Source organism: Aotus nancymaae, unplaced genomic scaffold, assembly GCF_030222135.1.
Source record: "Aotus nancymaae isolate 86718 unplaced genomic scaffold, 86718_ANA_hifiasm-v0.15.2.pri h1tg000036l, whole genome shotgun sequence".
NCBI lineage: Eukaryota > Metazoa > Chordata > Mammalia > Primates > Aotidae > Aotus > Aotus nancymaae.
In genome coordinates this window covers 78,137,921-78,151,773 of record NW_026988450.1, presented here as the reverse complement: position 1 = coordinate 78,151,773, position 13,853 = coordinate 78,137,921, and the positions used below count along the sequence as shown (strand labels likewise).

General features: G+C 34.4%; 1 protein-coding gene and 1 non-coding gene across 25 annotated transcripts in view; both read left to right on the top strand.

Annotated features, from left to right (window-relative positions):
- Nucleotides 1–13,853, top strand: part of CYRIB (CYFIP related Rac1 interactor B) — a 172,348-nt gene that overhangs the window by 139,409 nt on the left and 19,086 nt on the right. For all 24 annotated transcript variants that reach the window (XM_064384598.1, XM_064384585.1, XM_064384594.1 and 21 more), the window contains 2 exons: nt 7,497–7,618; nt 13,637–13,742. Coding sequence is in view for 19 of the 24 variants with exons in the window: in XM_064384585.1 (XP_064240655.1) it covers nt 7,497–7,618; nt 13,637–13,742 (228 nt within the window). In the remaining 5 variants the exon portion in view is untranslated. The remainder of the gene's footprint in view (nt 1–7,496; nt 7,619–13,636; nt 13,743–13,853) is intronic.
- Nucleotides 8,861–8,987, top strand: LOC135278165 (small nucleolar RNA SNORA25). Its single transcript, XR_010345718.1, has one exon. It is a non-coding gene; the product is annotated as a small nucleolar RNA SNORA25 (small nucleolar RNA).

Genomic DNA, 13,853 nt, shown 5'->3' with positions numbered 1-13,853 from the left:
AAAACTTTTATTGTAGTCAAGAAAAATCGACAAGGTTTCAATTATTCTAGGGTGCATATTTAAGTGTTTCAAATATCTGTTCATGAAGGCCATTCAGAGCTCAGTAATTTGGGCATAATATTAAAAGGTAAGTGTGAACCTAAATTATTTAATCTTTGCAGATAATTTGAAAAGTTAAAAAAATGGAATGTATTTATTTCAGGAATTTATTTTTTCTAACTCTAAATAAAAGGAAAAATAATGGGTTCACAGACCTTTAAGTAATTTGCCTTCTGTTTGTTTTATGTTGCATGACCTATTGTAATATGGTCTAAGAGTGGCAGGTAAGTGTCATTGACCTCAATGCATGTTGCAAAGCTTTTGCTTTTGTTGGCTGTTGATATCGCTTTAGCTTGTCTGGTTGTCCAATTGAGAAAAATGATTAAATTGATGTTTTAGTGTGAATGATGCTATTTTAACTGATCAATAGAAAATTGTTAGGAAAGGGTGAAGAGGTATTCCCTAGGTTTTACATCATGTGATGCCTTACATTTTTATTTGAGGTTAAAGTGTTTGAACATATTTTTATATACTTAAAATTTAAGGTGTTTTCTGATTTTAAAAACAAAACAAACAAATCATTTAAAATAAACCCCCAGAAAGTCATTGCCTTCTCCTGCAACTTCAATGTAGTTTTTATGATTTTATGTAATTTATTCTATTTTATGAATCATTTTAAACCAGGGCAGTTCATATGAACACATCAATTTTTAGCTTATCTTCATTTTGTAGAATAATTTGTGGTCTCTGGTTATTTTTGACTTTTATTCCATTTCTATAAAGAATCTCTTATAGTTTGGGTACTGTGTACAGGCTAGTAAAGAATAGTAATATCAATATCAGGTCTATATGAAATTGGATTTCAAAAGAAATTGGGTTTTTAGGGGAAATACTGTTAAATATTAGATAAATATTAGTTTTCTTGACCCTTCTCAACAATTTACCAGTGCTATTTTAAGTGCATGTTTAGCATGACTTTTAATCAGCTTGGGGATGTTGAGCAGATTGCTGACTTGAAGATATTCTTTCAAATGAGGCAACTTACATTAGAGCTGTATTTTAGTTTATTTGCATCTGTTTCCAACTTGGTCTTGTGTATTTTTCTGCTATTCTGTCTCCCTTTTCCTCTTTATCTCAAATTCCTTACGTTTACAGAATCTTGGCTTTGATTCAGTCAAGATCTTGTTCAAGACTTGGCACTTGATCTTTTTGTAAACCTCGCATTATATTGTGGTCAAGTGGGAAGCATAAATTTAAATGTAGTATTTAAAAGATTACTTGGTCTTGGCTTTCCATTTTGTGGGAGTGTTTGAATGATTTTAGATACACACACACACACACACACACACACACACACACACACACACACACACTTATTTTTTGGATATGGGGTCTCACTCTGCTTCCCTGGCTCATGGGATCCTCCCACCTCAGCCTCCAGAGTAGCTGGGACAACAGGCGCATGCGACCAAGCCCAGCTAATTTTTCATATTTTTGGTAGAGATGGGGTTTCACCATGTTGCTTGGGCTGTTCTCAAACTCCTGAGCTCAAGTGATCTACCCACCTTGGTCTTACAGAGTGCTGGGATTACAGGTGTGAGCTACTGCACCTGGTACATTGTTATAATTTAAATAATAATAGTGACAGGAAATGGTTAAAATTGCAAACAACAACAATAATAACCTATAATATAGAAGTACATATAAAATGTTAACTGTAAAGGCAGATATTGTTGCCTGTATCAGCCAATGTAGATCTTTCGGTTTTATACTTACTGACGTACTATAAATGAAATTTAGTGACGACATACTATATACCAGCCTAGAGTTAGTTTGCCCATTGTTATTTCTTATGTAGATTTTTAGATACATTTTCTTTTGATTCTAACATTGGCATTATCTTAATTTCATCTCCTATCCATTTGCACATTTTTCTTCTTTTTGGAAATAACGCATTTGTGAAAGCTTACCTTATCATTAAGCTACTATAGTGACCTTGGCCCATCAGATGGGTGCTCTCTTAAACTGTTTTATACTGTTTTGTAGCAGACCCAAAATTGTCAACATAATTGATTTGCTAGTTCCCAATAACTTAAGATATAGCCACATTATTTTTGCTAGAGTAATTAGTTCTGCATTGTTTATTTCTAGATGCACCTTAATATTCATGTCACCAGAGTAATTTAGTTTTACTGTTTCCATTATTCTAATTGGTTAAGTCTATCCCAATATATCTCTGCAGTTGGGCAACTATAGAAATAATTGATGCAGATTTCCTGGCTATTTGTGTCATATTATATATAAAATTGAAACGTGATTTAATGGAATCTTGTAGTTTGCAAAGTAAATGATTTAAAGTAAATCGTTACTCTCTTAATTTACTACTCCCCTCTCAACCCCTGTAACTGTTTTTCACTTCAGTTCGACATATCTTTATGGCTTGCCTCCTGTATACCAGTAGGTGCTGGGGATGCAAAATAACTAAGATACAACCCATACCTTTGGGAGCTCTCAATCTAGTAGGAGAAGATAGAATTGAAAGCTCATAATTTTGTTTTGTTTTGTTTTTGAGACAGGGTTGGTCTCTCACCCATGCTGGAGTGCGGTGGTATGATCTCAACTCACTGCAGCTTCGACCTTCCTGGCTCAAGTGACCTTCTCACCTCAATTCCCAACCCAAAAGTGGCTAGAATTACAGGCACCCACCTGCCAGAAAACTCATAGTTTTACTTACATTATTTATTTTAAACATTATTTTCAACGTGTAGCTCAGGAAGATACTAACTTTAAATGTCAGTGAGTAGATTGGGAATCATCATGGAAGACCTTCTTTTTTGAGATGGAGTCTCACTCTGTCACCCAGGCTGGAGTGCAATGGCGTGATCTTGGCTTACTGCAAACTCCACCTCTTGGGTTCAAGCGATTCTCCATCCTCAGCCTCCTGCCTCAGCCTCCTCAGTAGCTGGGATTATAGGCATGCAGCACCATACTTGGCTAATTTTGTATTTTAGTAGGTATGGGGTTTCACCATGTTGGCCAGGCTGGTCTCAAACTCCTGACCTCAGATGATCCACCGCACTTGGCCCCTCATGGAAGACTTTCTGCTGTTGATGTTTGAATTGGGTTTTGGAGAGTGAAATTAGAATGTTTTGAGCTAATACAGTGAAGAACGGTAGAAAGAAGGAACAACACGGACAAAGACCTTAAGGCATGAAATGTTGTTCTACATTCAGTGAAACATTTTCCAGTCTTGATAGAAGGATTTTTTCCTTAGAACAGATTACACCTATATGATCAGATTTTATTTTGTTTTTATTTAATAATAGTTCAATTAAAATATAAGCCCAAAATTGCTCCATTAAATTTGGCAGCAGTTATGCTAATGACAGCATATAAAAAGCTCTGAATGGAGCTAGGTGGAGTGGCTCATGGCTATAATTCCAGCACTTTGGGAGGCCGCAGCGAGAGGATCTCTTGAGTCAGGGAGTTTGGGACCAGCCTTGAGCAACATGGCAAGACTCTGCCTGTCCAAAAGATTTTTTTTTTACGAAATTAGCTGGGAATGGTGGTGTGTGCCCCTGCAGTGAGCTATGATTGTTCCACTGCACTCTAGCTTGGATGGCAGAGCAAGACCCTGTCTTTTAAAAAAAAAAAAAAAAAAGGAAAAAAGGCACTGAATAGGGGCCTCTATAGTCTCTTCTAGTTCTTGGAATTTCCCATTTTATAACAAAATGTTAATTTATAGCTTATTCTAATGACAAATCTTTACCTGAGTAACTCCTATATCTACTAGGTCACTAGATTCTAGTTCTTGGGAGGAAAGAGACTTTTATTTATTTTTTGTGTCCTTTCCCAATCTTAGCATAGTGCTTTTTAAATGATAGAAGTTCAATATGTATTTGTTAAACTTGATTTACTTATCTCCAGGTAGATCAAAATAAGAGAGTAAATAGAGTTAGTCATTTGTTAAGGGAGAAATAGCATATATTTTCTCTGATTCTGATATAGTGCCTTTCCATTGAGTCATACGTTTCCTCTATTTCTTGTGTCCTTTGTGTTACTTGTTTCCCCTTTATCATTTAGAAATATTGGGACCTACTCTCACTTATTTTTTCATTTATCTCTTGGATAGTTTCAATTGCTTTTGCCCTGTACTTTGAAATATCTTTATTCTGGTGGCATCTTTCTTATATTTATTTTTCTAAAATGATATAGGATGATATTTTATTCAGAGATCAAAATGCATAGTGGTCTTCCTTAATTCATGCTGGAGACTTATTTATGTCTCTGTACCCTCTCATTCATTCAAAATGTATTATAGAAAATCTAGTAGGTACTGAGTTTACATGTGTACCAGGGGTACGTACTGTACATTCTGGTCTGTGTCTTGATGTAACTTAGAGGTAGATTGCATAGATTTATTGAATGAAAATAATGTAAAATTAAATGTAAAATACTGTAAAATTAAAGCAGAAAGATCTCTTACCCCAATTATAATTTTTATGTTGACTTTTTATTTTTTCATTTCATAGTTAGTTCTTGCTTCCTTTTGTATTATAATGACTTCAATTTTAGCAGTTACTTTTGGTGACTGTTTTTCTAACCTCCACCTTTAAGGTAATTAGTGTGAAGTTATTACAATTTTTAATTTATCTTCAATAAGAACAATTGAAACATGCCTTAATTTCCCTTGAACAGCTTTAAAAACTAAGCTTGATGATTAACGAATATGTCTACTCTCAGTAGTAGATAAATTATTTTACAGTTTTGAATGTCCTTTTGTGAAATGTCTAAATGATACTTTTATTTTGATTTTTTTTGAAATAGTAAAGCGATTTTTTTCTGTGGAAAATCAAAGTGACAAGTCTTGGTTGCATTATATAGTACCATTTTTGGGGAAAATAAAAAAAGCTTTATTTTATCCAGCCTTTCCCCCTTCCTAGTATTTCACCCTTTTGCATGACTTGCTTTCAGTAAAGTAGTGCTTACCTGTCTGCTATTTTCTGTTTGTCTTCATTTCTACAGCAGTCTTCAGCAGCTTTCAAAATTATAAATGTGACTTTCCTGTGACAGTCTAAAAAATGCTTAATCATTGTGGTGCTGGGTGTTTTTCTCACCCTAAAGGGAAACTTAAATCTTCTCTATTTTTAAATTTCTTGGTACTTATTAAACCTTTACTAGTTATTAACCACTTACAAGGTCTACTTAAGTCTACTTGATAATGTTTCGTTTGTATGTAAGTCTCAGTGTCACATTTTTATGTTAACAGTTAGTCACCACACCCAAAATACATAGTCTAGCATTTTCAAACTTCACAAATACCTTTGATATATAATAGATAGCTGAAATATTGTCCTTTGTCATGAATTCCCACTTCATGAATTCAAACTAAGTACATGTTTACTATTGATGTTACGTCTGTAGTTTCACAATTCCATATGAAAAAGTGTAAGACTGTCGTTTTTTGCATGTAAAACTTATTTTTCTCTACTACATCTGATGTAAGTATAAAAGTTACGAAGTGTGCTTTTTTAAAAAAAAAAAGTGTATGTTTATTACATTGGAAAATATGGCAAAATGTAAAATATTTAGCAGTAAATCATTGCTGCTAAATAACAAAGCTTGATCTATAAGAAAGCTAACCATTTAGTTGCAATGTCAGTATTTGTTCCTAGTAATAATACCTTTGTAGCCTTGGATAGAGAGTCTTTTTAATTTTTCAATTGGCTCCTCTTGTATAATTATTTTGTCACAGTATTTTCTTCCTAAAAAAATGATTTCTGAAAAGAAATTTGAAAAATGAGGGAACAGATAGGTGAACACATTCTTAAGTTGACTTTGCATATGAATGTTACTTTATTATTGTTGCTGTAGTACTATTTTACATATGTTGAGTTTAAAATTTGGTAATGTAATTGTTGATTTTTAAAAAATATGTTGTATATTTTTGACTATTTGGCTGGTTGAATTATGACTTGCTCCAAGCACAAAATAAAGTTACAGTTTTTGGGGATCTTTACACCCAGTTTCATGTGTAAACAAAGTTTCTTTACAATATTCTAAGTAAAGGAATAAAAACATCATTGTGTATTTGTGGTGAGGTGAAAAGGAGCAGAAAGGTCTAGTTAACTAGTTTTATATGATTGATAGACAAAGATTTATCAAAAACCTTCTTTTTTGTTAATATTTTTCAACTTAAAGAGCAGTGTGATGGTATTAAAAACGTTCCTACTTCATCTTATAAATTTCGACTGATTCCTTTCCCCTCATAAGAGAAAATTTTAGCATGGAGAAATTCTGCCAGTCATTTTTCTCTAAAACATTATAATCATAATGTTTATAATTTTAAGTGCTTTATGCCTTACCTGTGGTGCTGAATGTGGCCTGCTTGGAAAGATTTATGAAAAAAATCTTCATTTCCTCTTAGAGTCTCCCTTTTTTCTTAAAATAAGAAAGATTTGTCCTTAGAGAACAAATGACCAGTATTATTAAAAGCAACTGTTAACTTGAGTCAAGCAGAGAGAAATCCACATTTAGTCATCCATTAACATATGTTTTGCAGCTAACACCACAGGTGGTGAAAATGCCCATATGTTTGTGTCCCTGATTCTGCTTTTTATAACTGTAATTCTTCCTTCATTTTTCTCTTACTCCCAAATGTGTAGGAACTCAAATTTTCCTTTAGTATTTCAAAATTTCAGTAATAGTTTTGTAGTGTAGCTTGAAGTATCTTGTTTTCAGCAGCTGAGTAATTGTGGAGCAGTTTTATAATTTGAACTCCTCTGCATAGGAACCTTGACCTTGTAGTCATCAGCAGAATAGTTCAGTGATATTCTCTTGGGTTTGTTTTTAGATGTATATATCCTCCCTTCTTTAACAACCTACATTATCATATATGTTGAGACACTAGTGTGATCCCTAGAAAAGGGGGAGCACTTAAAAACGATTCTTTTAAAGTTTTTACTTTTTTATATCAAAACCTAGTCATTAAAAGTAAAATGAACTTCATAGGAAAATAAAAATAGTTTGTCTTAAACTATAGATAAGCAACATGCTTTAGTAGGCTTTTATTTCTTTTGCATTAAAATCGATCATTTCTGATGCATTTACAGTGATAGTGATGATTGTAGTAGGAAAAGTCATTGTTAAGACTATCACGGTTAAAATTTTTAATTGTAATTCTCAGATTGGTTTAGTACACCAGGTCCTAATTTGGAACTTAAACTAAGTTAGTAATGTTTGGTGTTGCCTTGTTTTCTGTAATATATATAAACTTGAAGCTAGTCATTTAAATGTAGATCTGTGGAAAAAGTATTAGTCTTTTCTTAAGTGCAAAGTTAACATTGAATAGAATTAACTCATCTTTGGAAATTGGGGTTGTTAATTGCTTACAGTTACATATGTATTTAAAAAAAATCATGTCACTGTAAATTTTCTTGTGCTTTCCTGCTATTTAGATGCCCAGCCTACAGAGTCTGAGAAGGAAATTTATAATCAGGTGAATGTAGTATTAAAAGATGCAGAAGGCATCTTGGAGGACTTGCAGTCATACAGAGGAGCTGGCCACGAAATACGAGAGGTAAAGCACATTTATGTGTTTTCTAGTTAACTGAAACTTACTGTCCCACCTCTTTGTAATCTCTATTGTTTTCTAGACTTCAGAATTCTATATTTTATATTAAGTATTATATTTGGAAGATGATCACTTGGCATTGTTTCAGAAGTGATTGCAGTGCATTGAGCGTAAAAGGAAAAGCTGTGTTCCATTAATAGGTAGTTTTTATATATTAAGAAAATTTTATTTACTTTTTGGGTTGCTGTTACACCTGTAACTTGCAGTATTTATGTGGTGCTTTGTAGGAGAAAGTTGAAATCATCCTTGTAGCTAGGACTACATGGTTTTTATTCAATATTTTTAAATGATGCTTAAACCCAATAGAAGCCTTCTTTCTCTGAAGAATAAATGTGTTGCAAGAGGCTTTTCTTAGGGATGAAACAAATCTGGGTTAACTTCCCCATGACTTTACACCACAAAGAAAATATGTAATGTGGTCTCCCTCAACTTTTCTCTCCCAAAATTCTGAGCTTTTTCAGGTTTTTATTCATCTCATTTTTTGTCTGTTTTTCAGAAGAAGCTGTGTCCTTGTTTCTTTCCAAGACTAACTTCTTTAACTATGTTCTTCATCCCTCTTTTAATTATTTCTTCTCTTTATTAAATCTTCTGTCTTTTTTCTTTTACTGACATCTTCCCCACAGCACATCCTCAGGTGTCCAGTACTACCCAGAGGAACTCGCTTTCCCCTGGGCCTTCATCTCTCCCCTTCTCATTACTGCATTTCTTGAAGCCATTGGCCATGCTTTGTTTCTTGATTCTTCCCATCCTCTGCTTTGCACATTATTCTCTATAACAAAGAGTGCAGAGGTCATCAAGGTCACTCTTTGGGACATACATTCCATATCCACCTCAATTTCTCTTCTGACATTTGGAGTACTAGTGAAGGCAGAATCAAGTGCAGACACCAGAAGGTGATGATTCAAAACATGTGATGGTGATTGACTGAATGTTTAGTGTAAGGGAAGAGACACTTAGATGATTCCGTGGTTTTTATTTTATTTTATGTGTTTTATTTTGAGACAGGTGCCTAGCCTGGATTTTTTCTTTTTTTTAAATTGTAGTACGTCCCATTGGGAGAATTATTCTGTTTCTGTGTGTGGGAAGGCTATAGTGTTTCCTCTAAAGTCTGTTTATAGATTTGATTGCATATTAAGAGTCATTTGTAATCTTCTAGAATAGAGTATAGAGGTAGAAAAGTTTATATTTAGGATATATCAAAAGAGACTTTCTGGGGCTGTGAAACCAGGGGCTCATAAAGCTATGACCTAAGATTGAAGTTTGTATAGGATGCCATAGTCACTCAGTAGTGCTGTTTTCCTGAGAAAATAAAAGACATAGCCATGCATAGCTCACTCATAAATAGTCCATGATTGGTGATGTCAGAAAGTAAATAAAATTTAAAGGAAAAGAGAAAGTTTATATAGAAAAGTAACACTGAAAAACACCAAAATATAAGGGAAAAATAAAAAGCAATAGTAAGTGATTCATCTTACCAGGCTTGAAACAACATATAAAGGTACCGTTGTTAAATGACGGTAAAGGAAGTAATAAAAGAGAAATAGGCATGAAAATATAAAATATGTAACCTAGAAAACTGAAAAATTTCATTGAAATCTACTGTAGATGGGGAACAAATATGTAACGAGTTGAAATTTTTGTTGAGAAGTTGATGTGGGTTTAATGATACAAAGAGGAAAGATTTCTGAAGAGTAGAGAAACAAATTAAGAAAGGAAAGTACAAATAAAAGTTGAATATATACCAAATATTCAAAGAACTGATGTGTTACAACAGTCATAGGTCAACATTAAGACTTAATGTTGCTAATAGTGTTAATAAGAGTTAGAGCAGCCAACTATTCTACCTATGAAAGCACAGACAACAAAAAAAATGGTCAGCTTTTCTAATAAGTGCACATCACTGCGAAGAAGTTTTGGTTGGTTTATGTAAAAACGATAATCTCATCAGTGCAAGAAGTATTGTAAAATGGTAGTCTTTTTGGAGGTCAGCTTGGCAGTATATTTAAAAAAAACTATAAAATTGTGCTCTTGCAGCAGGTACTTTTATTCTATAAAACATTTCAAACAACTAATTTAAGAGGAAATGTCAATGTAAAAACCTGTATGACTGCCTTATTCATAGTAGCAAAAATGTAGAAGCAATTCAGAGTTATTATGAAGATAAAATTAGACAGTCCATGTAAACAGCATAGCACTGTGTCTGATACAAAGCTAACATAAACTGAGAGTTTTCTATTATTACTGTACTAATGATGTTCAATTATATATTAATTATTTTAGTTTAATATTTTATTAAACACTGTAAAATAGAATAAACTTTGATTTAAGATAGAGGCTATTAAATAAACAATGCTTATTGTCTAGGATTGATCACCTAGAGGGAAATAAGTACTTTCCATTAATGTAATATGTCTATAACTGTTTTAACATTTTTTGATAAATTTAAAAAAAAATAGAGATGGGGTCTTGCTATGTTGCCCAGGCTGGTCTTGAACTCCTGGCCTCAAGCAGTCCTTCTGTCTCAGCCTCCCAAAGTGCTAGGATTATGGGTGTAAGCCACTGTGTCCAGCCAATTTTAACATTTTTGAAAATGAGTTATACCTGCTCCATAATAACCTCACCATTGACATTTACTAAGTGCCCTTTTGCATGTTGGGCTATGATGGGTGTTGACCCCAAATCTTATCTAACAGAAGTGAAATTGTCGTGAGAGGACAAGAACTTAGAAGTACGAGGAAGAACCATAAAATGTTTATTATAAGAGAGCAGCCAGTGTCTTCAGTTCTAAATCTAGGCAAGGCAGGGCCAGGGAAATAGTTAGCTCTGCCCAGTTATGAAAATGGGTGACATTTGCTAGAGCATTTTTATATTGTGAGAAGAATAAGAACACATGGACACAGGGAGGGGAGCACTACACACTGGGGTCTGTAGGGGGGAAATAGGGGAGGGACAGCGGGGGGTGGGGAGTTGGGGAGATACAGCATGGGGAGAAATGCCACATATAGGTGAAGGGGAGGAAGGCAGCAAATCACACTGCCACATATGCACCTATGCAACAATCTTGCATGTTCTTCACATGTACCCCAAAACCTAAAATGCAATAAAAAAAAAAAAAGAAGAAAATAACATTTTAACATTCATGAATTTGCTTTTTTATTGTTGTTATTTTTTTTAGTTTAATAGACATTTGTTCTTTTAGTTGAACAACCTCTATAGAATCAAAATGTATGGTTTAAGATTTTTTTTTTTTTAGTAGAAAGAAATTTAGATCTCAAGAACTTCATAACCAAGCCTTTTGAATTTCATAGAGAAGATAGGAGAAAAATTGGTCTAGAGAAACCAGCATTTAAATTAAAGCCAATAAATCCAGAATTTAGAAGAATTATGCAATTTCTTTTCTGCATTTCATTCACACTCAAATTTACCCTGGGAGCTAGTAGCCTAGTCTACCAAAAAACATGGTAAAAACAGAAATGCAGTGCATTGTGGTGGTATGTGGATGTTGGCACATACCTGATGTTCCAGCTTTGTGGAATGATAAGGATTTTAGGGTAGTTTGAACAAGGACAAGAAAAATAACTGCAGACAACACATGTGGTTCGATTGGAAACCATGAACGTATATTGACTTCAATTATGACTTTTCTCTGTAGCCTATGAGAGTGGACGGAGCAGGTTGGTTCAAGATATTTTTATTTGTAAGGCTAACTGGTCCAAGAATGATGTGCATACTTCTAAATAGCCAACTACTTTTCCCCTGATGTGGCTGAAGGGATTCATAGTGGTCACAAATTAGTGTTATTGATAAGTATTTTAAAAGCTTGATTAAAGTTGACTTTTTCTACCCTCACACTAAAAAGGTATTTATCTAAAGCTTACTGGCTTCCCACCCTAGCATTGATTAAGGTTAATAATTCATATTTATGTAACATTCAGTTTCACAGTACACCAGTGTAAATAGCCCTACTGACTATTAGCCATTGATTTCTATAGAGTCGTGGCATTGGAACTTTTATGTGAACTTAAAATGCTACTGTGGAGACTGAGGCAGTTTTGTTAAGGTTAACCCAGATTTGTTTCATCCCTAAGAAAAGCCTCTTGCAACACATTTATTCTTCAGAGAAAGAAGGCTTCTATTGGGTTTAAGCATCATTTAAAAATATTGAATAAAACATCAGTTTGAAAATAGTGCCAGGTTTATAAAGTAAATTGCTCAAACAATATATAGCCCATTAATTCAGTTTGTAGCCGATTTGTTCAACACATCCTTTAGATCCGTCTGGGTTCAATTTTATTTTGCTTTCCTGTTTTTTTGTTTTTGTGTAGCTGGAGTCAGAGTGCTAGTGCCTTGGGAATATCAAGATATGTCAAATAACCTCTTGGTAATGTTTATAAGCAGGCCTCTGCTTTAGTTGTGAATTTCAGATGGTGTGCTTAGTTTGTTTCAAGTTGTTAGTGAAAGTAAATCAGGTTGTTGAAAAATGTGTTAACTTCTGTAAAGCAGTAAGAAAAGCATATATAGGCAAAGATATAGCTAAGAAAATATTATTTTTGGAAATAAACCTCTACATTCAGAAAAGATTCCTTAATGATTTGAAAGACTGAGTGTAGAAGAAGTCATATATATTAAGATTATGTTTTCTCTCTCCTTTAAGATTGAAACTAGGTTTTCATTTTCTTCTTCAGGAAAGCCTGAGAAAAGTTGGCATGTAGAAGAGGATTTTAGTTATAGAGAATAAGTGGCTGTGATAATTCTTTTTTTCTGAGATGGAGTCTCGCTCTGTCACCCAGGCTGGAGTGCAGTGGCGTGATAGCGGCTCACTGCAACCTCCACCTCCCAGGTTCAAGCGATTCTCCTGACTCAGCCTGCTGAGTAGCTGGGATTACAGGTGCACACCACCATGCCTAGTTAATTTTTGTATTTTTAGTAGAGACTGGGTTTCACCATGTTGGTCAGGCTGGTCTCGAACTTTTGACCTCGTGATCTGTCCGCCTTGACCTCCCAAAGTATTAGGATTACAGGCATGAGCCGCCACGCCCGGCCGACAATTCTTAAATCACAGTTTCAGCTTGATTTAGGTTCTTAAGTGGTAGGTAGTTTTCTTAATGCAAGTTTGGACCCTGGAATTTGAATTATTGGAAGTTTCTTAGCTTGTTCCCAGAGTTGGCATCTTCAGTTATTGCCTTACTTTTTGAGTTTTTTTTTTTTCTTTTACTAAAACAATTCTTTGACAAAGAAATACTAAGAGACTCTGTCTGTGATATGGGAAACAATATGAAATATTTTCTTTTTATGGATCTGCTAGGCACCAAGGCATAATATATTTAACAAATGTATTGGACCATTTTTAAGATTTTCATTATGTTCCTATCTATTGCAAGGATAAATAAGAATGTATTATAATAGGTTGAAGTATCTGTGGAATTGAGAAGACCCGCTCTTAGCTCTCCTCTATGGAGTGTCTGTGGAGTTGAGAAAACTCACCCTTAGCACTCAATATAGAATATTCAATGCTCATCTAGGCACGGTGGCTCATGCCTGTAATCCCAACACTTTGGGAGGCTGAGGTGGTTGTAACACCTGAGGTCAGAAGTTCTAGACCAGCCTGGCCAACGTGGTGAAACCGCATCTCTGCTAAAAATAAAAAAATTAGCTGGGCATGGTGGTGCATGCCTGTAGTCCCAGCTACTTGGGAAGCTGAGGCAGGAGAGTTACTTGAACTTGGGAGGTGGAGGTTGCAGTGAGGTGAGATCACGCCACTGAACTCTAGCCTGGGTGACAGACAGAGTGAGACTGCATCTCAAAAAAAAAAAAAAAGAATAGTCAACACTTCTGGTTCAATATTCTGTATTTCATAGATTATACCAGGGTTTCCTGTGTTTGCTAAAACCTGCATTTTAATGTAAAAATGAACCGTTTTGATTTTTTAAAAAATTAACTATTTTTATTCTTTGGATTTTGAAGGCAATCCAGCATCCAGCAGATGAGAAGTTGCAAGAGAAGGCATGGGGTGCAGTTGTTCCACTAGTAGGCAAATTAAAGAAATTTTACGAATTTTCTCAGAGGTTAGGTAAGTTGAAAGTTTTGTAATTATGACTTCCCTAGTGAAAAAGATGTTTATTAGTTCCAGAAGTTTAGAGTAATTTATGTTCATAATGCTGAATTTGGCTTAGAATCTGTT